We start from the raw sequence: 27,746 nt of genomic DNA on the forward strand, positions 1-27,746 counted from the left end.
ATTTTCTATTAGTTTTTGCGATTTTTTGCACATGATCATTAGTCTGCCGAAAAGGGTCGAAAACCGTTTGCCGAAAAAAAAATTTTTCTGGTCTGTAGACGAAAATCGTCGTTTTTTTCACATTTCCGTCACTTTTTGCAATTTATTAATTGTTTCTTTCAAAAAATGTCTTATGATGCTGCCCAAAACTAGCATTTTGATCCAAAAAATATCCTTGAATCCGGAATCCTTAAAAATCGCCGGACAGCCGAAACCCGCGGAAAACGTTTTCCTTCATTTTTCACTATACCGACAGATTTCATGATTTTTGCACAATGATGTAAAATGGCAATGCCCAAAGTGACAGAGCCCAATTTTCGAAAAAAAATTTTCCGTCCGTAGAACCGGAAAGTCCGAAAAAAGCCGTTTTTGAGATTTTCTCGAATTTATCATTAATTTTTGCGATTTTTGCCATAGATGCACATGAGTACGCCGAAAAGGGTGTCGAAAAACCGTTTGTCGAAAAAATTTTTTCCGGTCTGTAGAACCGGAAAGTGCCGGAAATCGTCGCTTTTTTCAAATTCCGTCCACCGTCTCAACTTATAATTGTTCTTACAGAAAAATGTTCTTTATGATGATGCCCAAAACTTAGCATTGTTTGATTTCCAAAAAATCATCCTTTGAATCCGGAAATCCTTAAAATCGCCGGAACAGGCGAAACCGGGTAAAACGGTTTCCTTCATTTTTTCAACTAGATCGACAGATTTTCATGATTTTTCGCACATTGTAAAATGGCAATGCCCAAAATAGAACATACTTCCATTAAATTCTAATTCTCTTTTAATAAATAGGAGGGCCATAAAGTATTCTTGTTTTATAGAACAACGACTTATTTTTATAGATCCTCACTATTTGTGTGCTGAATGATTGTTTAATGTCACGCTCACGTGATATCAATTATATAATAAAGTTGCACAATATCTTCTTTCAAACTCAGAGTTTATGGGCCAGGCACAATCTTCAGTGAAATGAGATAAGTTAGAAAATAAATACAAGATTTTGTCTTCAATAATATGTGTTAAAATGCAAAACCAGGTAGGTCCAGAAAAATCACACTTTTTTTTCTTTGGACCTACCCCGGGGTTCGTCCGTCCATTTGTTGTTGCAGTTTTCTCGGGATAGCTCATTAGTTTTTTCTGATTTTTTACACGTAGTGTAAATGGTAATTTTTTGGGCAAATTTGGGCCAAAAAGTTCCTAACAATTATGTTTTTTTTGACTTTTTGTAATGTGAAAGGCTCAAGCAGCTTTTTTGGACAAAAATGTTGTCTTAAAATCGGATTTTCTTTTTGGGGAAATCCCTAGTCATTTTAAGGAAACAGAGCTTTCTCGCGATTGGATTGATATTTTTTTTGATTTTTGCACTTGTGTAAATGTTAATATTTAAAATCGGATGAACCTGATTTAAAGTGATTTTTTTGGGCAAATTTGCGCCAAAAAGTCCCTAAAATGGGGTTTCTGGATTTTGTGAAATTGCTTCAATTAGTTTTTTCTAATTTTTTGGACAAGATGGAAGCCAAGGTTTGTTCAAAAAGTGGCTCAAGCCGTTTTTTCCGGAGGTTTCTCATCCATGCACACCCATTTTCGTTAGATAGAAACCAACTGACACGTTCCCTTGAAAAGGATCTAGGTGCGGATCGACTCCGATATTATCTTGAAGAGCACATATCGAAACAGGTCAAGAAGGCAACTCAATTCTCGTTTGATCGAAGAGGCTTCGAGGATGAGTCCGGACACTTACACACTTAACCACCTTGTTCGACCTCATTTGGATATGCTCAATCTGTATGGCCCTAGATTGCGTAACAGTCACCTACTTGAAGGGGTTCAAAGGCGGCAACAAGATGGTACGTCGTTAGAAATTTAAATACGATCAGCGCCTGCGAAAACTGGACTACCATGTCTGATTTAGAGACAATTGGCGAATGGTTCAAATAGACAAACCCTCACTTCTATGACAAAAATACCATCGGCAAAAGTTTTCTCGCGAACCCGTCCCATCGTAACATGATTCGAATTGATCCTATTTTCAGATGATGAATAAGGGGTGGCAACAAATCATTTTATATAGATCATAGCGGCTGGAACCACTCCAAAAATTTGTTAATGCTAAGTCAATAAAGCATTAAATAGAACTGACTCAGTCATGAAAGCACCCTTCGTTACGATTCAAGATCACTTGTAATCATTAGTAGTAGACCGTTAGAGGCCCTAGTGTTCCTGGACTGTAATCCTTGAATAAATAAATAAATAAACAATTTGCGGAAATTCCCTTATTGCCATATTTAGGGCGGGAAAATGAGTATTTCTCCAGATTGCCTTGGTCTTTTTTTCTTATTTTTTGCAAAGCCCAAAGCGATATAAAATTGTAATATTTAGTTTCTGATGGAGCCCAGTTTTCGGAAAAATTATTTTTTGGGCAAATTTGGACTCTGGCTATTTGTCCTATTTTTATCTGATTCTCATCATCAGGTAGGTCCATTCAGAATGTTGCTTGTTGATGCTAAAATTAAATTTGTCATGTGACCAGTAGCTTTGAACAATCCAAGCTCATTTTGGAAGAAATGCTTCCTTGTTCTCAACTTCAGTTGAGCTAGAATCTGACAATGTATGTACAATGTCCGAAAACTTTGGGGCAGGCTTGAGACTTCAAAAAATGGTCGGATTTGCCTGAAATTTAGCACAGTGTGAACCTCTTTAAGGGGGATCCAACTTTTCAAGAAAGGCTTTATAGGGGGATAAGAGATTTTCCGAGTAAAATGGGGGATTTGAGTTTTTAGGGGGTATTAAATAAAAATAGGGGGATAACAACTTTTTGGTAAAAATTTGGCACACTTGATCTTTGGACAAACCCCTGCGGTTGTTTTTTTTTCAAAAGATTTTTAAAACTTTTAAAGGTGTGGTCATAGTTTTTAGCCTCGCAAACTGGCGACTTCAAAAATGGTCCGATTTGGTTGAAACCGGTTACAATTTTACGATTGGGCCTACGAATGACTTGAAAACACTGAAATTGAGTCTAGTGCGGTTAGCACGTTCGACAGTTAACAATAGTACAGATAATAAACTAACAAACTAGTCTCTCACTTACCAGGCCTCTTTTTGAACGCGAAATGAATATGAATATTGAAATTTGTCTGTGTTTTTTGTCTTTTCAAAAAATATTAATTTCCACTCGTTACTTTTTTAACACATAATACTTAACTTTCTATATTATGTATCTGGTATACCTTTTGCACATATCGTATATATTGTCATTTTATCATAAAAAATCATTTTATCATTTTGCGTAAAGACAATTTACTGAACTCTAGATCTGAACTTATCTCAAAATGCCGGCAAACAAACACTTACTTGAAATCTTCGATTCTAATGATTGACGTCAATTTTTTTTATATGAAGACGCTGTATTGAATTTTTTAAATAAACGTAGAATTTTGTTTTGATAGTTATTTCTAATCAACTGATGATTGCGTAAGCAAGAAACTTTAAGTATTGAAAAGAAATACAACGTTTCTTAATCTTTATGTGTCATTTTATCATACATGTTTTTTCTTTTATAAGCATAACGTTTATAAGCATATGCAGGCTCAGTTTTTGGTACCTAAGCAATGGTTCTACTGTTTGGGAACAAAAGAATGCTAAGCATAATGTCCCCCCATAATGCCAGCCTGGAATAGGACAGACAAATGCTTATACAAAAAAAACGTGTATATTTTGAACATGTTAATCTCCAGTATCGAAAATGGCAAGTTTTACCCAACTTCTCTTGTTTCCTTTCCCAAAGTTTCTTCTTCAATCGTTATTGTCTTTTTTCATTGTTTCATATCCTATATACAAAACTGACAAAACCATAATTTTCGATTTAAACACACAAACAAAATTATCCAAAATTATCTCTGATCCACAGACGACTTGAGTTTATTGGACAACATTCTTCTGTTTCCTTGATTGTAACATCCCAGCAATCTGTTTACCGACAGTCCAACGAATAAACTTAGAGACTTTTACAAAGACGGTATATCCGTCTTGTGTATCACATTTCGCAGAACCCCAACTGACAAGACCATTTAATGTCCATGAACCATCAGTTTCTTTGCACATCAACGGACCTCCTGAGTCTCCATGACAAGCACTGTTAGCTTGAAGTTGTGGGTTGATCTGTGCTGCACAGAACATTTGGTTGCTGACTGGTAGAAGTTGATTGTTTTTGTTGACACATTCAGAATGTGAAAGTGTTGTTAAACGTGTTTGTTGAAGAGAGTTTGACATCTTGTTCGAATAAACTGATGATCTTCCCCATCCTTTCATGAAAAATGAAAAAGGAAAGAAATCAAAGATTATTTTAAAACCTACGAAGTTGAGGGCTTCCAAGGTGTACAAAATACAGGAAAACCGATAATTTTATTCGTAAAATTCCGGCGTACCGGCTAAAAAGTTCTCAAACACTGGTCAAAATGTTCTGACGAGTACCCGGAATACCAGGTGATATAGGAGACTGTATCGCGCTTAGATTTTCCTTTGAGAAAATGGGGTTTGAAGCAATCCTCAAATTGTAAACGAGATGTTTCCTCTATACCTAACTGACTTGTTGACTCGTGTATTCTCATCCCGGTGGGGGGGGGGGGGCAGCTGGGCAAAAAGACCGACGGGTATGTGCGGGTCCTAAGGGTACCTTTTCCAATATGTTTAAAATGCGCTGTAAGGGTCGGAAAAACTAGAGATGCACTGTAAGGGTAGAAATTTCAGAAATTTTTTGAAAAATCTAGATATTTTGACCAAAAATGCTAGAATTTTGACCATCTTTTGCACGAAAAGGATCGAAAAATTTTGGGGAAAATGCACTCTAAGGGTATGATTTTCACTGATTTTTGCTGCACTGTAAGGGTGCAATTTTAAAAGCCAATTTTTGGCCCGCACATACCGTCAGTCCGCAAACCCAGTGCCCCCCCCCCCGGGATTCTCATATTCAAGAAAGATAATACCCTATCTGTACCTGTAACATAACATGTCCGATTTACAATAACATCAACATCACTGTCCGGCAAACAGACTGGTTGTATGTGCTCGTTAAACCGGGCAGGTGTATTGAGCGTGAGCAGTGCTATGTCATTGTTGAAGATAGTTGGTGAAGAAAAATGTTCGTGTATATCTATCTTTGTAATGGTGAAATTCTGTTCGCCTGAATCGTATTTGTTCAGTCTATGGTCTCCTGAAAGATGAACATGTGAAAGGTTTAGAGGTCTTTAGATACTACAGGTGCATTATGTTATTTATTGATTTCGCAGTTGAGCTCATCCGCGAAAGATTTTGCAGGGACTTAGTTTCGCAGATGGCTCTATTGTGAGACAATATTTTCACGATTTTGTGCAATTTTTGCTATTTCACTGCCAAACTATACATGTTAGTTGAGCTCATCTGCCAAAGATGTTGCAGGGACTTACGCATTGTTAGCGCTTCTTTGATGGTGGTAAACGTGTTAAAAGTCGTCTCTTGACATTTTGTGGAATTTGATTCCTAAAAAATTCTCGGATAAAACCTTTTCAAATTTCCACTTGAACTTACTTTCGCGGATAACACGTAAATCCGCGAAATTCAATCTCCGAGAAAATTAATCCTATCAAAGTAAAATTTGTCAATTATTTCTTGCTTATTTTCTACTATGTCTGAATAATGCTAGACTACCTTACCCAATGTGACAGTCAAAAGACTGATTATCCCACGAGGTATAGATTGAAAACAGTGAGCAGCAGTCAACACGTGTGTTGGTGCGATCAAAACACCACCGCATACCAAGCTATCACGAAATTTGATGACTACTTGCCATGGCCATGAGCCACGTAAAGCGTTCGTTCCAGCAATGATACGACCAAGAGCTTTTGATTTTGGAACTTGACCGCAAAGGTTCTCTGAAATGAGAGATATTATTGTGTGAAGGTTTGAAATATCAAGATAATTTTGGAGAAGGATTTCTCGAATTTTTTGACGAAAATTTTTGGAAAAGAATAGAACATTTTCTTGACATTTTACCACTTTGACCGTTTGAGACATTTTGAAATTTATTGTTTCTGTTTAGTAAAAGTGGGAAAGGATTTTTTGTGTATAAATATTTAGCAAAAATGGGAATTTAGAGGGATTCTTACCTTTCGTTACTTTAGTGGGTGGTAGGGGTGGCGTGTTTGGGGCAGATGGTTGTCCAGCTAAAATTGAACCAAATGAATGTATACACGTTTTTTATGAGAACATTCAAATTTTTTGAAACCTTCAGATATTCTTAACTTTTTGACTTTTTAAGCGTAAAAACGTGCTTATCGTGAAATGGTTGTTACTATCTACGGAAATTTCAGAATTCTTTGTCGTAAAGGGTCTATTGTCAATGTCTTCTTTTACGTTTTACGTGAGATACACTCTGGTATAGTGTCTATCATCTTTGACCTTTTTCTTTTGAACAATTTCGTTGTTTTTGAGATTTCAAAGGATATCTTCTGGTAGTGTTTTGGAATAAGGCAATTAATATTGATGAAAGGGTTCGTACCTGTGGTTGATTGAAATGTCGGGAGAGTCTTTGCATCTATGCCTGGAATTGAAAGAAAGTGATCTTATATATAACGTACTTTACATCGGTGATTTTTCTAGCTGGTCAGAAATGAATCCTGGATACGGTTACCTATAGAGGTTCATGTTTTGCAAAGTTACGTATTTTCCGCAATTATGGAAGCAAGTATTACGTAATTTTCGCAATTATGGAAGCAAACGTTCGAATCTGTAGAGTGCAATCCCTTACCCAAATCAAATATTTACTTCCATAGAAAGTACGTAACATAACAAACCATGAAAACTTCTATAGTCCTTGCTCTACTCATAGCAGACCCTAATTACTCTGCGCATGACACGTATTCACTATGATTGCTACTATAGCTCCGTAAGGAAATCTGTCCAGGTTGGACCGCTTTAATGTTTATCATCCAAATCGAGATGAATATTAAATGAGCTTTTGAGCGTGGTGATTAGCCAACGCAAAAAAATCGCTTCTAAAACAAACGCCAACGAACGTCATAAACATGGACTTTAGACCCAGCTTCTTTCGCTAAAAGTCTGAATCGCAGACTTCTATACTTCCTATAAGAAACTTTTTTCGCTAGAGGATGAGCAGAAGCCTACGCGGTTTGAATTCTGAATACATGTACAGTTGACGCTCTCTAATTCGATCTTCAAGGGGAATCGGATTTTCATCGAATAAGGGAGCTTATCGAATAGTAGAACGTCGTTTATGAGAGTTTCTTGTTGACGGGGACTTTAAATTTCATCGAATAAGGGAGCCTATCGAATAGTAGAACGTCGAATTAGAGAGCGTCAACTGTATGTGCAGAATGGATAATGCTCCACTGAAAGCCATCAACCTATGCCAAATATCCTCCGATAGCTACCGGGTTGGGTATTCCACGAGTCCAATATCCTTGTCTATTTTTCCGGTAGATTGAAGTCGAACAGGGATTCTACTGTCAGGGATATTGTATCGTTGCAATTCAGTCATAAATGAGGCCCCCAAAGCAGCTTGCATGATGTCGTGGTAAGGACTTTTTTCTAGAGTGATTACGTGATATGGAAATTTATTCTTCGTGATTGCAAAAGTCAAAGTCGTGATGCGTGACTTGGACTAACCCTAACCCTAACCCTAAAGGGATGCGTGATTATCAAAGTTTTTTGCTGTTTTACGTAATCGTGATTGAAGACAAAAAAATGCGTCATATCGTGATTAGAGTTACCGCTGGGGAGCCTCATAAATATGTGGCTTTAGAAAATGTTGTCACCAATGACTAATCAATATTTTGATTATGATTAAGAATGTTGTTGTTTTTCCAAAAAACGTTATCTTGGCATCAAAAAATCAACCCCTCTCAAGTATGTTTAATTTTCTTTTAAGAGCAACATTGTGCTTGATTACGGAACAAGAGGGATTTTTGTAAACATATTTTTGTCAAATTCGACCCTCTTAGATGACAATGGTACAAATATTTCTTATATTAGCTCTTGTTCCAGTAGAATATGCACGTTTAAGTTTGTTCAGGTTAACCCAGGGAATGTTTTTTTGCTAAAAATGATCTTGCTCATTGATCGATAATTCAAATGGATAATTTGATCAGTTTTCAGACCAATTCAGTCAATGAGTTCAAACGTGCTTAGGCCCGCTTACTCGATTGATTCCATCGATAATCTCAAAGTTCAAGAAGTTAAACGATACCGTCGGTAGGCAAGGATATTACCCTTCCCCTCGGATCAATAATTTTCAGGTTTTAAATAGCCTGTTTATGAAGAATCAAAGTTTTTTTCAAAAATGTTAGTGTAATCCAATTCATTGCCTAAAGGTGATGATTTCAAAAACTTTCTTTCTATAGAAGTGGTATGACTCGAGACACCCTATATAAACGACTGGACATCCATCTCCTTTGTATTTTGTAGAAAGCACTGCTAGTTTTGTTGCCGCCTCGTTAAAACCATAAAATGAAACAGTAAATTCTGATGATATACCCCTTGGGAATACCTTGCTAACAATGTCAGCAACGAAGCTATCACTTCCAAAGATACAATGGAAGATAGACATCCAGTTGTTTATATGTTCATGGAGAAACGAAATGTTTTCACTTACCATTTTGTGAAAGAAGCAGGAAGACCGTTGCAATGTAAATCAACATCTCAGCTGCAGCTACTTCTTTATACCTTTGTTAGCACTTTTGATTTATCAGGTTCTTTTATATGAAAATGACTTGTTGTTCCAATGATGTTAAAGGTTGTCAAGTTTTCTTCTGCTTGCAATTTTCAGGGCTTGGCTCCTGATATTTCTTCTCTGATCTTATTACTTCGAAGGTGCCTCGGTTGAATTGTTCTGTCTTGGACATGTTCCTTCCTTTTAAAGTCGAAGGAAGGATTAGAGAGCATCAAGGGACGTTTATTTTGTTTCAATTTACTGATGATGCGATCATACTTTCGAACATCAACAAATAAAAAAGGGAAACTTTAGCCCTTTGTAAATATATGATTGTATTGCAACCTATGTACACATACATAGAAGGACAATATTATGTCAAAATTGTATTTGTTGTTGACTTGTGCTCAGTTTTTAAGTGTCTCATTATGAAAGGCAATGTAGGATTTATCAGATTGCGTTGCTTGATAATCTTAATCAAATAAACAGATTTGAAATTTGTTTTTCTTTTGGTTTTAGGCATACGTAGATTAGAGTTTGACTTGAAATATTCAAAACATTGACGCTTATAGAGAGGGTTATAAGAGGTACCCGATTACTCTAATCCGTCAAATTTTTCCCGATTTTCCGTCACACCGTGCATAAGTGAACAGAAATTCCACCAGCTAAAAACATTCTAAGGTTTTCACCAAATGCTACCCAAATTTTGAATAATTTTTCCTCTTTCGAAATTCCAAACGATTTTTTTTCTAGATACCGTTTGTCCGGACTAAAATAACTCAAATTCCCGTCTCAAACAGTACACCCCCCTTCTCAAAGACCTGGTAGGATTTTTTTTCAGCTATTGGAGGTAAGAACAGCGGATGAAACTCGATGGGGATTGATATTCCCATATTTTTTATGGCTGGGAGCTTAAATTCTTTGGTCAGAAAGTCGGAAGTCAGAAAATCCAGTGGAGATGGGGAAAACAGCATAATATTTTGCACTTGGGTTTGGTTTATTTGATTATTTTCAGTGGGGACAAACATTAGAGGATAAATTTCCACCGGGAACGATATTCTGGCCAATTTTTCCTGGGAAGGGCAGTATAGAAGACAGGAGGGGCCGAAAAAGGGTCCGGTTCCGCTACTCCAAGTGGAACTACACACTCTGGTTTAAAATTGGTATAGTGGCTTTAATGCCCGACTCTTATGTTATGTGCAGTTAAATCTGAATAGAGTGAATTCACTCAAAAAGTAGCTTTAAGCCAGTTCAAATGGCAACCACAAAATTAAATTACGTATTGAGTTTAAGTGTTATGCTCCTAAAGGATTAATGATTTGAATAGACAGACACTCTTTGCTTTATGGGCTCTTCAAAATAATGTGGGTGGTAGTATATGCTCTTGGTATTGCACTTGACCCAGGGTACAAGTTTGACAGCGCAAGAATCTATATCCCGCATTCTTGAAAAATGGACAAGAGATTTATTTTTAGAGAAGACGAATTTTTATTCTTGAGATACCGATGTTACAATAGTCAACACAGTAGACAATCATCAATCCAGAAATTTATGTTATTGAAATTGATTTCCAACATGCAATATGTTCTTCTAGAAAAAAAATACGCTCGTTGAAATGTGAAAAGGCGCTCATTTACATTTATTACGAAAATGGCGCCCTTTCACAAGTATTTTGCATTGTTTTGGGTAAGACATGCTTTTTTTTTCTGCACGCTGCGCTCGCAAGAGTATAGAGGGAGCGTCAATAGCAAAATACTTTTAAAGGGCGTCATCTCAACCACGAACGATGAGTTTGTTCCTGCGTAAATCTTGAATTCAGGTTCAAAGAGATGAGAGGTAAGATTCTCGGGAGTGAAGGGAGAGAGATTATTGTTATTGTTGAAGAGACCATGTTACAAAGGTTCGTTCCTTGTTCTCATCTACTTCACCAAACCGCAACTACTTTGATATCGTCTACATAGTGTTTCTTGTAAATGATTATTTATTACTGGCTTCTGTAAACAAGTCATTGTGCACTTAAAAGAACGATTTAATGGATCCAACTCTGAGCAAATAATGTCCAATAATTGAACAACTTTTTTGACAGATTTTTTCTGCGACAATTCACTTAAATTATTTTGCCTTGACTTTTCAATATGTGCTGTTCAATTTAATATCCATTCAGGTTTAAAATCTGTTATAAAGTCTGTAAAGATCAGTACTTTCTTAGTAATATTTGAAATCTGAGGCTCAGATTGTTCTCATTCATGTTAATTTGTTCTTAGATTTTGTTAAATTTTTAACCTCGTGCTCTTATAAAATTGTTCTTATAAATAAAAGCGTGTAAAATGGAATGGCCCAATGTTTAGTTTTAACATTTTGCTCTTTGAAAGCTTCGATAATACTTTCCTGACCTCACTGACCTGACTTCACTAATACATCCACTCTGTCACAGATTCGCTGGGAAATTGACTTTGATTTCATGGGAGTTTCATTCATACTTAAAGTTCTATGGAAAAAATTGCACTCTAAAACCATCCCCACTGGAATTTTTGGGCTGGGAAAAATATTAATTTTATTCCCATTGGGATAGTGATTAAAATTTTCATTCCCAATAAGGAAAAACTTCCACCGGAGCTGCGAGACAGGGGTGCATTAATTAAAAGTTAAGCCAAAATAGTGATGATGATCGACGCGACAACTACAACTAGCTTGAAGTCTTTGAGGATACCTCGCTGAATTTGCAAGCAAACAAGGTCAAAGAGATTTATTTACAAGGCTCTAATTATTTGTTAAAGAAATACGTCTCTGGCATGAAGCTTTTGCACAAACAGACCAAACTCCGAATTAAAACTGTGCATCAACGAGACTAATCTTCAAATAGTTTACAAACGAATTAGGAACATAGGTGAAGCTCTCACAAATATCTCATTGTCAATTTGTTTTATATCATTTTAAGAGAGATTGTATTTATTTTGGCACAGTGTCTGATAAATATGTTGGTGATGTCACTGCTTTTTCGTCATGAAACCGATTTATTGAGACGTGTACAAGTCCATAACGCTCACAAACTCGACTGTTGTAAAAAAAAGATATGTAACTACCTGTGCATTTTAGATGGAATTTTGACTGGTGATAAAAATCGACCGCGGCTGAGGCGATGCACAAAAGTTATAGTCGGCCTCTTCTTCGGTTTGTATTTTACAGGCTGATTAAGATTTTATCTAAAATAATCTGAAAAATGGCTGGTCTTATACGGCTGCAGTTTTTATAATGAGCCGTTTTTCCAATAAACTTGGAAATTAAAAATTATATAAATCTTCTTTAGCTACATTTTCGATTCTTTTGATTCTTTTTTTTTCATGGGCAAATTCATTTACAGGGGATATCCGTACAGTGCCAAGAACTTCTTTTGGTTTAAAAGCACCCCCTTCTCACGCAGACCCGATGGGGCCCCTTCCTAATGGAAAAATTGGTCAAAATATGATGCCCGATAGAAAATTATACTCTAATTTCTATCCCCGTTGAAAATAATTAGATAAGCTAATCCTCACTGGAAAATGTTGTGCTATCTTTTCCAGGGGGGGGTACTAGGCTAGGGTTGGCGAATGAGGGGTATGTCCGGACGGGACCTCCGAAAACCGACCCTTAGAGAGACTGATTTTTGCTGCAAAGGTAATTTTTATCCCCGTTGAAAATAATTGGATAAGCTAATCCTCACTGGAAAATATTGTGCTATCTTTTCCAGGGGGGGGGGTACTAGGGTTGGCGAATGAGGGGTATGTCCGGACGGGACCTCCGAAAACCGACCCTTAGAGAGACTGATTTTTGCTGCAAAGGTGACCCTTAGAGAGACTTTTTGAATTTTTTTTTCCCGATTTTTGAAAAAAAGTCATACCCTTAGAGAGACTTTATTACAATTTTTTCTCTGAAAATGAAAAAATTTCCTAAAAATCTTGAATTTTCCGACCCCTAGAGAGACTAATTTAAAACTTTCTGATTTTTCCGACCCTTAGAGAGACTTTGAAAGGTGAAAAAACCGACCCTTACCGTCCGCACATACCCATCATCCATTTTTGCCTAAGTACCCCCCCCCCTGGGTATCTTTTCCATCACCACTGAATTTCTTAGAAAACATGGGGTTGTCAATTCCCATCGAGTTTTGGTCCGTAATTTTTAACCCTACTGGCTGAAAAAATCCTACCAGATCTGTGAGAAAGGAGTGTTTGAAAAGATTTGTTCACCCTTCTTCCGTATATCGATATCAATTGGTATTCATTGTATAAATAAGACTGTCAAGATCTTTGAAAATGTCAAAAATAGGAACGACAGCTTGTCAATAAATACCAGGTGACGTGGGCGTTATGATATGCTGGGAATGTTGTTTTGATCCTTGCTTCTATTTTTGATGAATTTATTTTTATTTGCTTTTTCTTGGACAAGGTACTTCAAATGCACTCTCGAACGCAGTTGAATGTTTATGGATGGCACCTAGCTTGGTAAAAGCTTTATTGTAACATTTTTTTATAAGAACCCGGGGGGGGGCACTCGATTCAAAAATGACCGTACGTGCGGCCCAAAAGTAGAGCTCTAAAATCGGACCCTTACAATGCAGCAAACATTTGAGTAAATTTTGCGAAAAATCAACGGTGCAAATTTTTGACCATTTTTAGGCAAAATATGGTCAGATTTTCCAAATTCTACACCCTTTCAGTGAAATATTTGAATACTTTGGGAAGCTTAGAAAAGGGACCCTTTAGGGTTGTACGGTCGATCATTAACCCCCCCCCCCCCCCCATGGCTAAAATATTAAGAACAAGTTAAGAACATTTTTAGGCTTTATGGACTCTAAAACATCCAATTTCTAAAGAAATTGCACACAAAATTTTTGAAATTAAGAATATTTCAATTTTTTATTTTCAAAAGTCAAAAAGTTGAAAACAGGGGGAAAACGTGTATAAGATTTAAAGTTGTAGCTCTTCATAAGAAATACAATTTCTGGGAGATCTTTCCAGCGACAAAAGGGGTAGTCACCAGTTTTGTGACACAGCACTGCTAACTTTTTCAACAAAATCTAAAAGTTAATCATACACTTTTACAGCGTCAATGTGCGTGTTCAGGTTAACTCAAAAGCCGAACAAATTGGTCAAAAGGAGAAAAAGACTGGAGAAAGGGTGATCTTTTTTCCTAAATGGTGATTTACATGTTTAAAATATTCCTTTACAATTTACAAAACATTAAACAATATATTAGCAATAAATATTTATAAAAATACACAAAACGGTTAATTCAATTTTGTTGTTGGTTGGCCTATATTTTCTGTTTCTCATGTTTTGAAAATTCTAAGGGGACGCAACCACCTAGTCCAATTTTTATCAAATATTTGTGAAAAACTTTCGAATTTATGTTTAACAGGGTCAAAAATTCAAGTAAATTGACCAAAATCTTGTGAAAACAGGTTTGTCTGACATGGTCCGTTATTTATTATACACCGATCGCATGTCCCCGGCAGCTATAATATGATAAAACTATAGTATTGCATATAATTTCTATCAAAAGGAACGTCGTTTAATTCTTACCCTTTTCGCATTGAAATTCTTAGCATGAGATTAAACAACTACAATAAAACTTTCTTTCTTTCTAAAATCATATAAAATTATCATATAAAACTATGTTGTAAAAATTTTGTCAGGTTTTTTTTAATGAACATTGGTCTAAAGATTATCTACATTTACTGTATTCCCTCGTTACAATGCATTGTTCACAAGTTACTTCACAGCACCAGATAAATTTACAATTACATTTCTCAGGACCTGTTAATTTCTCTTTTACAAACTGTCTGCCACAACACAAGACATCGCAACCTTGAGTTCCTTTAGCACGTAATGAAGAATTACAATATCGTCCTTGAGTCCCCATTGAACCATGTTCTACATTCTTAACACAAAAATTAGGTGAATCTTCTATAAAAATTAAATCTTGTTTCTGTGGCTGTCGAAAAATATCACTTTTCGAACGTGGTATGCTAATTTCGTCACCTAATACTCGAGCTGATTTTCCAATACGCCGCGTGCTCAATATTTGGGCCGCTTGAACTTTAGCAGCTGTATCATACTGTGTGATAAGGCGCTTGCCGACCTCTGAGAATTTGGGTAATGCTTTGCGGCATGTCTTGACATTACAATTCCCAGATACTCCGTGACATTTACACTGAATAACCATAGAGTCGATAACAGCCTAAAATGAAAGTAGGAGATTTATCAGTAAAAAATAAAATACAAAAGGGGGTGGTTTTGGGTGTCAGCAAAATTAAATGCTAGCATCTATAGTATCTACAGGAAATTGTTTAGATACCAAAAGCTGAGCCTGCATATGCTTATAAACGCGTTGGGAAACAATAGGATTTAAATTTATCAACATCAAAACTATAAAATATAGAAATGTTAACGTAAAATTTTGATTTTGAATTAAAATCAACGGGATATCTTTGAGTGGGCAAAGACTCTCACAATGAGAGTGACGCCCCCCAAACAACCTCAACAACTGGAACGGGATATCTTTGAGTGCAGTATTTTTCACGTAAAATATCAACTACAAAATTAGGAGTTGACCTTACCTGTCTTCCAGCCTCGTTGTTGTGAAGATTAACAAAGGCATGAAAATCACGACTTCCTTCTGTTGCATCTACGAACGCTTTACCACGCTGGTAGCCATATTGAATATTGTCATGACAACCTTCGTAAATAAGTTCTTGTTGCTTTGGAGGTAAATGTGGATTAAGGAGTTTGGGTTGAGGAATACTGTTGCCTTGACGACACGAGCAATCTTTAATTAGACCTTTAGCGCAGTTTTCAGTTAACGCATATGTGGCACCGGCTGACGTGATGGCGTAGATAAACGCTGTTTCTCTACATGCTAAAATGATAAGAGATAAATACATTCAATTTATTGGGTAATTCAGGAAAAGTTGCTGAAACGTGCCATGTGTAATAAATGTTCGTGTACTACCAAAGTACTGGGGCGAAAATTTTTTGTTATTTCTGACATAAGGGGACATGAAAAATAAGAAATCTTATTCTGTCTTTCAAAGAACTTTCCGTGTTTCATTTTCCCTACAACATCAGATTTTTGGTCATCAAAACCTTTGCCAGGCATAATCCGCAGGCACCTTTTTTCAAAATCCTATCTTCTTTCGAGCCAAACACATGCATTTAACTCCCAAGAAAGACAATAAAGATCATAAGGATTGGCCCCTACTTCCTATTTCTTTTATAAATATCTAGGGCTGGGTCACAAGAAGATAGTATCTTTCCAGACATAAACAATTTATTGTTTATTAACCATTTTAGACCACCTTGATATAGACATTTAATGCGCGGTGTCCTTTAATCTACCTAAAGAAGCCTATATCCTCCTTAAGTGTGGTTGTCAGTTATTTCAAGTCTATTGCTTTTTTAAAGGAATCAAACTTTACGGTACTTGACTCTGGAGTTTGGCGGTCTTCCTTTTTGTCTTAAGGATAAAATAGATTTCACGACAAGACAAGTCAGAAAACAAGGATGCAGAGAAAATCAATCCCTGCCATAGCAAGCACTCGACACTCCTTTATCCCGCAGACCCGCTGGGACCCTAGCCCCACTTGAAAATTTAGCCAAAATTTCGTCCCCGGTGGGAATAATATCCTGAAGTTTCAGCCGACTGGGAAATAGACTTTACTTTCATCCCCATCTGAAACTCAATGTAAAAAATTGTACTCAAAAACTGTCTCCTCTGGATATTTTAAGCTTGAAACAAAATAATTTCAATCCACACTTGGATTTCGAAATCTCCACTGTACGTGTGGGAAAGTTCCACCGGGGCTGTGAGACAGGGGTATCACTTGGCTAGCCTGCACCACCCTGTTCCTGAACGATTATCTATATTTATCGAAACCTTTTCCGCGTGTGGTCTTCATGTTATCTTTATAGTGAGGAAGAGTTTGATACAGGCTAGCACATTGTTAGATCCATTGGTCTTTGGAACATCAGCGTTGGTTGAATCTTAGCCCAATTTATAAATTGATTCTAAGGTCTGGACTCTAAACTTTTAAATTTTTGATTTTTATCCTTATTCATCATAATCACAGATCTTTGAAAAGACACAGACACCTCTCACTTAGTAGCCTAGGTTCCTGCTGATGAGAGTAGATTTCATACGCCAAAGTTATCACGGTCAACTTTGTAAATTGTTCACACTCCTTTCTAGGATGCTTTATTGGCCGATTAACCATGGATGATAGGTCCCATCCACTGACTTTTATGTACCCTGGGCTCAATTTCCAAGCAAAATCTTTTCATCCAGTCTTGGGGGAAAAACTTTTGAACTGAAAATTTAATCGAATTGCAAATCGACCCACATCGAGTAGTGCCACCATTAGGAAACCACTTGAGCTCTGTTCAAAGATGGCGGGTATGGCTTGGGTTCAGGGGTATAAAAGTTAGTGGTCACATCGGGTGTGACAAGATAGCGTCTTCTTCAAGAAAAAGGAAGCAATAAGAAAAATCTAGAAGAAGTTGTTTCAATTCTCCCCTTACCTTTTTTCAATATCCTTCCAAACACTGACTGTGAGGTATGTATTGGGCAATTCCATTTTCTATATTGAAATTGTCGTCGACATTCTTGTGTAGCCAAAGAAGCACCTCTACTGACTGATTCCAATAATTTGGGTGTGGTTTCTATGATGAGTTTTTGCTGACGTGTTAATCTGTACGAATTGATGAGAAGATGTTGTGGTATGTTGTTGACTTGAATTTGACCAAGGCTCCTGAAAAGAGACAGAGTTGTTAGTTACACTTTTTGTCTCGTAAGAACCAGTAAGCTTTTGATGAAGCTTGGCCTGTTCTTATTTTTTTGGCACTTTGAGATTTAAATTGTTCTTATCCTGTTCTTATTATAATTAAATTAAGATATTTTAGGATACCAAAGTTTTACCCTTAACTTGCTTAAAGTTGAGCAATCCCATTCTTTTTTTTAGCGATTTTGAGCCTCATTGCCCCCTCATTACTCTTATTAAATTGTTCTTATAAAGGAAAAAGAGTGTTGTTAGCTAGAATTCTGAAATTTATGCCCATTGAGGGAATTTCAATGAAAACTGTCCAACATTCAAAAAATATCGTCTCAAAAACCTTTCTCCACAGGGATTTTTTTTCAGCTCTTGTTCAGAGATCGCCGGGATAGAATAGCGCTCCGCAACGCATACGTCATAATTATTTCATTTCACTTTTTTTGACATTTGTACGAGTTGCAATCCCACAATTCAATGCGGCTCAATTAAAGAAACGTGCAAAGTGTTATATATCTTTTGTCAAATGATGCAATTAACGTGAAAAAGAGATTAACGCAAAGGTTGATGGGATTGAAACTCGTACAAACACATCGAGAGTAATGATTATGCCCTGATTGGCTGCGTTTAGACCAGCCTGGCATTTGTAATTGCTTGCAGTATTCTTTTCAATTCTATTGTTCCGCGCAATTGTTCGGTTTGTCAAACGCCTAATGATGACAGCATGTTGGCATTTCGTTGGCATTTGAAATGCCATTTTGAGCAAAGGAATCCCCTTTTCTGGCATTTCAAATCAAACAAAGGAACCAAAACAAAGAGAAAAAATGATATTTTGGATTTTTTAAAGTATTTGCACGTTTTTTATTCAGTTCTTTCTATAGATTGTAAAATTTGCAAGATTTGCCATAGCCTAGCCCTACGGCAAAAAGGTTCAGTCTTAATGACTGCAGTTTTTGAGAAATTCCATGCTTTTCATTGTTTGATCTGTCAAAGTTGAACTTGAAGGAATCACCTTTTCAGTAATGACTCTGAAAAGACGATTCCTTAAATGCCATGACAGAAAATTCAATGGAAAAGCTATAAAGCTCCTGTTTACAAATTATCCTTTTATGTTGTTTTTCCAACATTACAAAGGATATTTCAGATTAAAAATGTCTAGGCGTGTAGTAAACACTCAAGTCCAATCGATGAAGAAAATTTGGACTTAACTCACAAATAGACATGTTTAAGAGGCACTTTTCCCTCGCAAATTAAGTATTTTTTGACGTCAAGGTAATTTTTTAAAATAGTTAAGGTCACGCTTTGTATTTTTCGACTTAGCACCAATCCCCCTACTAGAAAAAAGGTATTCACACCACTGGAAGAAACTTGTTCGGTTAGCTTCTAATTTGTCTATACCCTGATTGACTGAGAACGATGGTACATCACTTTTACCGTCCTCAATTTTGCGGGCCAAAACTGTGGTTTGTTTCGAATCGATTCAGTCACTCTGTCGTCCTCAAAAGTGAAAATTCGTGAACTTGCTACTTAACTTTCTCATTTCTGACAAAACTTTCTTATCGCCACTTTACAAAGTAAAAGACCAAGATTATGAGTAGGTAAAAAAAAGTAACTTCAGGAGGCCTCTAAGGATGCTGTACACGCATTTGTAAGCAGCAGAAATATTGTTTTTGCCGGTGTTTCCGAGGATAACAGCTGAAAGATAAGCCATCCTACAGTAAAGGTCAAGAACAATTAACGCAAAGGAGGATGGGATTAAAAGTCACACAAACTAATAAATTTGTGCAGGTTTGTTGTTATTAGCGAGTTTATGTATTTGAGATATGAGGGGACGGTATAAAGCAAAATTAACATGTCTCGAAAATCACCGTCCACTTTGCTTGACGACGGTAAAAACACCGAAATACCGTCGTCTGTTTAGGTGAGCAAAGGCGATAAAGAGCCGTACATCAACTATCGACTTTGTTTTGTATCGATCCCACTTACCGTCACCTTCGATATCCCCCGATACATAAACTCGGTAATCTTAGATTCACCACGGTATCCCAGCTGGCACACAACGTTGTTTTAACGTTCATCTAACGTTATATGGACGTTGTGAACGTTGGATAAACGTTAAAAGAACGTTGTGTGTCAGCTGGGATGCTATTGCAGACTTTTCAACCTGTAGAATTTACTACTCCACTGTAGAATTTACTACTCCACTGGACGTTGTATTATCGGAAAGCAAATTGAGGTTAAGTTTACTACTGTGGGAATCACGCCTTTACATTTCCATGAGAAAAAGCCATCATAATTGTAAAGTCCATTGCAATAGCTAAATTCCAGTCAGGCTAGTGAGAAGACGCAAAATATGAAATCCAGACAAAACACTGACTAACCAATTAACACCAGGTTAACATCAAAGCATTCCCTATCCACTCCCAAGACGAATTCAAAAATGTCTTCAAATTTTCTGTCTTTTAGCATCTTTTGCCTATTTTTTTATCTATGCTTTATCGGTCGAGAGTTCTATCGTTGGAGTGTGACTTTTTGCTCTTTTTTGTCGGCAACTCGTTAAAGGAAAGACCTCAGAATTCATACTACCTCAGCTAGAAATTGTCTATTCCTTTACATACTAGTATCCCATCATGTTACACCCTAACCTTGATGAGATTAAATTGATGTGACTTTAAGACAGTTGTGAAAAACGTCATCACGTCTACTTCCCCATTTTTTATCGTTCCCACTCTTCCTTTTTTGATGATTCATCATTTTTGTCATTTTGCCAACTACTTTATCGGCCTTTTTACACGGGCCCAAATTATGGTGTAATTTTAGCCTCAAATTTTGTTACAGATAGTTGTGTTGCAAAAAAATGGTCTGAAAGAACTGAAAGTACTATAGTGAATTTTCATAAACGTTTATCTTTTGCCATTTTTTACATAATTCAATTACTTAGATTAGCCCAGATATTCCAAATAGAAAATTGTTAATAATACGGGCAGGCGTAAGGGGGCCGACAAGGTAATTCAATGTCAGATTTTGATTTGTCACTTTTGAAAATAGAACCTTTTGCTGCATTACAAAAACTTGGAACTTTATGTCAGCACACCTTTCGGTGAAACCCTTTTGTTTCAGAATATTTGAGTGTAGCCTAAGTATTTAATGTTATGGCGCAACCTCGTACCCGTGTGTTCAAGGTTCTATTTTATTTACTGGTGAACGTCGGAGAATCTGGCGCTATAGTAAGCATAAAAAACCGACCATGCACTGGGAAAGAGATTGTGTCGTGCTAGGTAAAGGAAAGGAAAATAAAACAATTTTATCATGAAATGTATGGATCCTTTTAATAACATTAGTAGAATACTAACAAGATTTAAATGATAGCTCGAACCGGATAAACATTTTTTCAAGACCGTTACGTCTGTAACTCAGATGACCGCAGTGCATCTCATCGCAACATTACTTGAAGCAACTAAGATAGCCTTCCTTCCTCATTCAATCTTCTTCAAGGAGACAATAGGGATTTTGTTAACAACATCAAACAAGGCTAACATGAAAACTGATACAATCTTTTTCGTAGAGTGCCTGCCCAACTGCCTTAAGGGAACTTATTTTGGCGGGAACTAATTTTTACGAGCGGCAAAAATCCTAACAATTTTGGCGGGAACTAATTTTGGCGAATGACAGTGTAAATCTATTGAATACCAGAAAATTTAATTTTGGCGAGAACTTATTTTGGCAAATTCTAAATTTTCCAAATTCGCCAAAATAAGTCCCCTTAAGGTAGTTAGCAAGGAAAGTAATTTACTTTTATGCGATTGCAAATTGACTAAAATAAGGCTTATTTTTCGATAGCAGTTGTCCCCAGCGCTGAACCTTTTCAATTGCAGTCTGGATATCCAAGCTACTTCAATTGCTGAGCATCAATCAGAGCGATTGGTAAGACCCGTAGAATTGGACCCTCAAACTTTTACATCATATCCAGTGTCACGGGAAGTATTTGGATATCTGAAGGAAGTCCAGTGACACATCGAGGGTCAAAAGAGTTTAGGGAGGAGGGAGGCGTTTGATACTAGGTATTGTTTTTATTGATATTGCTAATTTCTTTCGAAGTAAAATTAGATTTTCCCCAATGGTGAAGCGGGTCTTTGTAATGTGAATAGGAGTTACAACGGGGTGGGGCACGTGATATGAAGGACCTTACCACCAATAGCTTTCGATCATCTGAAACAAACAGCAACATCCAATCAAAATTGATAATTTCCCTCTTGAAAGGTAAAGCATCATTTCTAACTAAAACTATCCAAAACAATCCCTTTCTTTTCCACGCGGTGGTACTATTTTCGACTTAAAATCAATTGACCCTTTCCAAAAATCAAAGTCTTTAAATCCTTGTAATTATCGTAATTTAAGTTTTTTAGATCACTTTTCTGGTCTGACAACCTTGTACCAAATCAGCCATTTATAATTTAGAAATATTATCAGTTCCTTCTTTTTCATCAAGAAAAGAAAATCATCGGTATTGTCTTTTTAAGTTGTGACTTTTTTTTAAAGCATAAATCGTCATCACTATTTGCAAGTAGCCTTGAAAAAAACTTTCTCAAAAAAGACAATAGAAAAAAGCTGAATTTTTATTATCATATTTTTTGTTCATGCTAATTAAGAATTTTTCTTTCATTTTTTTTTTTTTGAGTGATCAAGCGAGAATTTAAGATTAAGTCCCTTATGCAATCAAGGTTTTCAATTTTTTTTTGAGCGACTTCAAAAAATCTTATTTTCCTTTGCGAAGTTTCCTTACTTTCATTTTCAAATGGAATGTAAACAAATTTCGGAAATCAAAATGGCGGAACTATGAAGTTTTGGCATCATCATATGATAGTGGATGATGTTTTTCATTTATGAATCTCTCGCGCTCAATTGAAATACAGTTAATTGAGATTCCCCTTTCAACGTCTAACTGGAAGACAATAAGTCAAACGAAAACACCGACTTCGCATACCATACGTTCAAATAACATCCAATTAACGTCCACCGTTCTACTTTACCAGTCGAAAAAAAGGCTCTAATATATATCTAACTATACTAAATGGTTTATCGAGTTAAGACGTACTGATTTTTTCGAAAAAGACTCAGATTTTCATCATTGACCGTACCATTTAATTTATAGTCTAATTTGGCATAATTTTTTGTAAGAAAATCTTTACAGCTCATTTTTTCGTATGGGTATATTATCATGCATATCCAGTAAGCTTTTATGGGGCGAAATTCGATTTATTAATCCGCTGTAGAATGTCGTTATATATTTACAAGAAAATGGGAGCGATTTCTTAAGGCTCAGTAACAAATTCAATAATAAATTACCAAAGAAGAAATTATTCTTACCAATAATATTCCTTAAGTAAAGATTTTGCTTCCATCTTTAGAGTAATTGATTGATTGACAGATTTTTATTGATTGATTGATCGATCAAAAGCCTGTAGAGGGCCTACTAAAAAATATATATCAAAATAAAATGGCCTCGACCAGACACCATTTTAAGTACGCTATACATAAGGCTTATAGGAAAATCTCGTGTGGGGCCTAAAATCAGACCATTGGAGTATATTAGATTGTCAACTCATTGATCAGGAGAAGCACCCATGCCCGAAATGATATTTAACTGACAATATCTAAATATTTGAAATCTTTTCCAGCCAGTCATAGGATTCTTATACTGGTACGCCAGTCAGGCTGTAACGGTATCATGCGGAAAATTGAGCGTAGGAGTTAAGTAAGCGTAGGAAAAGGTTTTGTCGGTGGCAAGAGCTGAAAGCTGATGTTAATCAGCAGCCTCTCACCACCTTCTCCTACGCAACTCCTATTTTGGCAAACGCCCGCCGCCTTCATACTCCCGTCCTCTGACATGATTGATTAACAGACTAGTTTGCTAAGAATTCGTTAATAATGACTTATTGTTGTGTGTGATTGAGTTATTATTAGAGGAGGAGCTACTTTTCAGATTATTTTAGTTCGGGCATCAGTGCATACTTAGAGTAAGAAGGCAGTTCCACTACGCTTACTCTCAGCTTCCAGTCAGGGACCTTACTTTCTCCCAGTAGCTCAGACATTGGTATTAGAGATTTGCTAATCCTTTACCTGCGCAATGCTTTTATATACACGTTTTTTATAAGAAAATCCAAAATTTTTGAAGCCTTCAGATGTTTTTATTTAATTTGGTTCTTATAAAAATACGAATAAAAATGTATATTTGGAGTCAAAGGTCACCGTCACTACTTCAAAAGACTAGTTAAGTCATTCATATTTTTTGGCACACTACACTTGCATGCTAGGTTCAGTTCAGTTGACTTAATTGAATGTCACCAGATCATAAGAAGAAATGAAAGAACGCCCACGCGAGATTTTCTTTCATTTTCCTTCCTTGTTCGTCTTCATGTGAAACACTTGACACTGGCTTGTAATATGTCTTCTTGCACCACCGAGTGACGCAATTCTTTTTGAAACACGGAAATTCTTCTTGAACCGCTTTCCTTCTCCATTTCTTGTGAGTTTTTGTGTTTCTTCTTTTCCTAAGCAAAAAATCATGATAATGTTTTCCCACAACATGGCTAAATTTTTTCAGAACATTTTTTTTGTGATACAAAGGGTGTTGATATAATCGATTATTCTATTGAATCAATCGTCAGTTCCTGGGGAGGGGTGGGTGCAGTTGGTTTAACAACGGACGGTATATTTGCGGCGAAAAAATGTTCTATAGAATCGCACCCTTACAGTGCAGAAAAATATCGATAAAATTCATACACTTGTAGTGCATTTTTCCCAATTCTCAACTCTTTTAAAGCAAAAAAAATGAAAATTTTTGGGCAAAAAATTAGAAATTTTTCTGGATTTGCTGAAATTTCCACCCTTACACACCCGTCCGTCAATTTGCGCCTGGTATGGTCTACTGGCAAGATAAATCATGCTATAAATGTCCGTCTCAGGGTTCCTACTTATGTATATTGTTATCTTTATGCAATTTGTATATTTTTTTCCAGGACCTAAGACTTGGGTTTTTATAATCAGCATAAAATTGTGTTTTTAGCGATGTAAATATACAGTGGATAGTGGATGCTCCAATTTCAGCCCATATAATGCGCATGCATAATTTATCGTTTTTATCGTAAAGTACATAGAGTAATGAATACGTATTTTCTACTAGGACACCCTGTATGACTAGGTTTTAACTCAAGATAAAGGATTCTGTCCGGTCCCAGATTATTTATAAACCTACGCGTTCTTGTTCTCTTAGTCGTGTCATCAGTTTAGATTCTGTCAGTGGTACGTCCGGGGTGATGAACCGTTCCTTGTGTTAGGCACATAGATATAAAACAAATAGAAGAAGGCACAAATAGAAACAAGACAATCAACAAAGATACCAAAAATTAAGAAAAACGGCACGATGAAGACATAGCCTACAGTAGATAGAAATTCGATAAAAAGACACACAGAAAAGTTTGAAAAGTGGGCCGAGAGCCCGGTTCGGAATCCCATGTTCATGTAGGCTGTCCACATCACATCCCCTCTGATATGTTTTGATATAGGGGATAAGTATCGTGTATAAAATTCCCCTCCTACCCCTGTCTTTGTGTTTTTGAGTGGTATATATATTTCGTGTAGTTATGGGTTTTTAGCCAAAAACAATACAAACACTCCATCGCAGAATATTATTATAAGAATCAACATTATTTTAAAGTTGGAGCTTTTTTAATGTCATAATTTGATGACGTCATAGTTCACATTCTTCTCCTTAACCCTTCAAACCCGACGGGGACGTATATAAATTACCAAGTCTCAGACTTAAAGCTATAACTCCTGACCACTTGGTTTAAAAGGACATAAACCGAATGCTTTTAAAAAGAGTATTTTTTTTCTATTTTTTTTTTAATTTTTTTTCCAAAACCATTGTCTCTCAAGGTACAAGCTTTTATGTCAATTTAAAATTTTGGATTCCAAAAAAAAGTTGGAAATTTTCACATTTTTCAAAAAATCGCTTCTTTTAGTATATAATATCGATTTACTCAAAAAAAGTTAGCTTGGGCCTATATGATTTCATCTGGGACCTAAAATGTTACTGGGAACGCCAGGTAAATAATTTGGATGGTTTCGCACCCCGTCCATTTTTTTGTGACCTCAGTTGCCTGACTGAAGATGTTTAGATATTCTTTGGTTGAATCACACGAGAATAAATGATGACAAAGACTTTTTATAACGCTTTATGGAAATGAAAATGTTTCACAAATACTCAAAATTTGCTTTGACCTGGAGGAGTTGAAGGGGGGAGGGAGCGTACAGGGTTTACGATTTCCGAAATACCGAATAATTTTGCTAAAATTTCCGATATTCCGTAAAAAAATACTTGCAATTCCGATACCGATTTTTTGGGTATTTTTCCTCGTTTTGACTAATTTTTCATCAAATTTGATTTTTCATGTATGAATTCCGAAAAAGGGGGATAAAAACTTTATGATACCGAAATTCCAAAGCAAAAATTCATGGATTTCCGATACCGAAACAATTTCAGCATTCCGAAATACCGAAGGAATTTTGCCCGATTTCCGCAATTCCGAAGAAAAAAGGATCGATTTCCGCGATTCCGAAATACCGTACGCCCCTCACTTGAAGAGAAAGAAGATTATAGCTTTTGGATTCAGAATCTGCTGTTATATGTCAGGTGGTGGGTTTTTCTTTGAAAGTGACCAGCACATCGCATTTTCTAGGATGGCATGTTTTCTTCAAATTATCCGCTGTTTGTTTACAGAAGAAGAGATCATCGATGATCAGCAGATGATAATTTTTAGACGATGACAACGTCTTATTTGATGGACAGTACATCATCGTATTTTCTAGTTCAGGCAAAAGGGTAAAACACTAACAGATCAATTTTCAGCAAAGTGAGTCAGCCTGGGGGGCTCCTACCTCCTGTATCCGACCCTGGGTTACTAGGGCAGGGTTACAGGGATGCGCCGCTGGTCAGGGTACCTTTTTTAACCTCTACGAGCGAGTCCCAGGTAGGGTTGCAAAAACACCAAAATAGAAAGATCAGTTACTCGTAGGGTGCCTTTTTTAGAAAATTTGGGGAAAAAGTACAACATTTGAGAAAATTTTGGAATTTCAGTCCCATTCAGGGTCACTTTTTCGCAAATTTCGGTAAAATCTTTGATAAAACGAGTCCCACGTAGGGTCCTTTTTTCAAACCGGAGCACTCCCGTTGGTCGGCAAGGTAGTACTCCCCGGGGAGCCAGCAAGCGGTACAGTAGAGCAAATAAGAGAATGGAGAAGGAGGGTGGAACAGCAGAAAAGAAAAGCGGAGGAAGTACAGAACTGTAGATTGAATACACTTTTTCTAGGGAGAGGAAAGTAGATTTTAGCTTAACAACAGATTCAAATATCTAGAAGAAGGGGCCCTAAATTTAATTTGATATTTTAAGGGAACAACACATCGATATTTCTAGGAGTAAGGATTCCAAAGAATTCAGAACAACAGATCCAAAAATCTAGGTTAACTATGGTCGAACAACAGATACTCAGAAAAAGTCGTCGCCGAATGCTTCTGATTCTTCTTCGAAGAAGGGGCAATACTTACTTCCATTGATATAGTCAGGGGGTTTGTCATAGGAACGATGAATGAAGTCCCGTCTCATAAGCTGTAAGTATTTCAGTATTTTAGATTACTTTTTGTATGAATGAATAAATTCACCCAACATTTTTTATCCCAATAGGAATGGAGATTTTCTCCGATTGGAGATTTTTTATGGGAATAAAAACACTCAATTTGTGTGGTACCATATTTAGGGCATTCACTTTTTTTGCAGTCACATTTTCTTTTTTTAGTAATGAGTTATTTCAATTGTCTATATCCTACTATATTATTTGATAATAGATCAGCTGTGCTTAAAGACAAACAAACAAACAAACAAACAAAAACTTTTTCTGAAAGGGGAAACTAGCGGTGAGTTTATTGTTTGACGATATGGTTGTTTCAATTTGACTCATATCGAGCTATTGAGACAAGGTGAAGTGTGACGCTGCAGATCAAATCTGTGTTTTGACTGAACTCGCCAACCTTTATAATTATAAAGGTACAGTCTGTTTATCGCCACCACTCTTGCTAAATTCAAAATTGCCAATGAGTGTGTTAGTGTTTTCATCTTACTTCATATAAAATTTCCTCTTTAAACTTTTT

At 36.4% G+C, this 27,746-nt stretch overlaps 2 protein-coding genes across 2 annotated transcripts; both read right to left on the bottom strand.

The window, feature by feature from the left end:
- Positions 1-3,863: 3,863 nt before the first annotated feature.
- Positions 3,864-8,897, bottom strand: LOC136798560 (chymotrypsinogen B-like). Its single transcript, XM_067055179.1, has 6 exons — positions 8,683-8,897; positions 6,571-6,612; positions 6,179-6,235; positions 5,726-5,944; positions 5,032-5,247; positions 3,864-4,339 (listed from the first exon to the last, which is right to left on the bottom strand). Exons 1-6 carry the CDS (start codon positions 8,726-8,728, stop codon positions 3,957-3,959), a joined length of 963 nt encoding a protein of 320 aa, XP_066911280.1. The 5' UTR covers positions 8,729-8,897; the 3' UTR covers positions 3,864-3,956.
- A 5,430-nt stretch (positions 8,898-14,327) lies between these two features.
- LOC136798561 (protein Wnt-4-like) lies at positions 14,328-21,995 on the bottom strand. The gene is made up of 4 exons (XM_067055180.1): positions 21,729-21,995; positions 17,292-17,521; positions 15,335-15,633; positions 14,328-14,955 (listed from the first exon to the last, which is right to left on the bottom strand). The coding sequence occupies exons 1-4, from the start codon at positions 21,809-21,811 to the stop codon at positions 14,440-14,442; spliced, it is 1,128 nt and encodes a 375-aa protein (XP_066911281.1). The 5' UTR covers positions 21,812-21,995; the 3' UTR covers positions 14,328-14,439.
- Positions 21,996-27,746: the final 5,751 nt, after the last annotated feature.

Source organism: Clytia hemisphaerica, unplaced genomic scaffold, assembly GCF_902728285.1.
Source record: "Clytia hemisphaerica strain Z4C2 unplaced genomic scaffold, Clytia hemisphaerica genome assembly, whole genome shotgun sequence".
NCBI classification, from domain to species: domain Eukaryota; kingdom Metazoa; phylum Cnidaria; class Hydrozoa; order Leptothecata; family Clytiidae; genus Clytia; species Clytia hemisphaerica.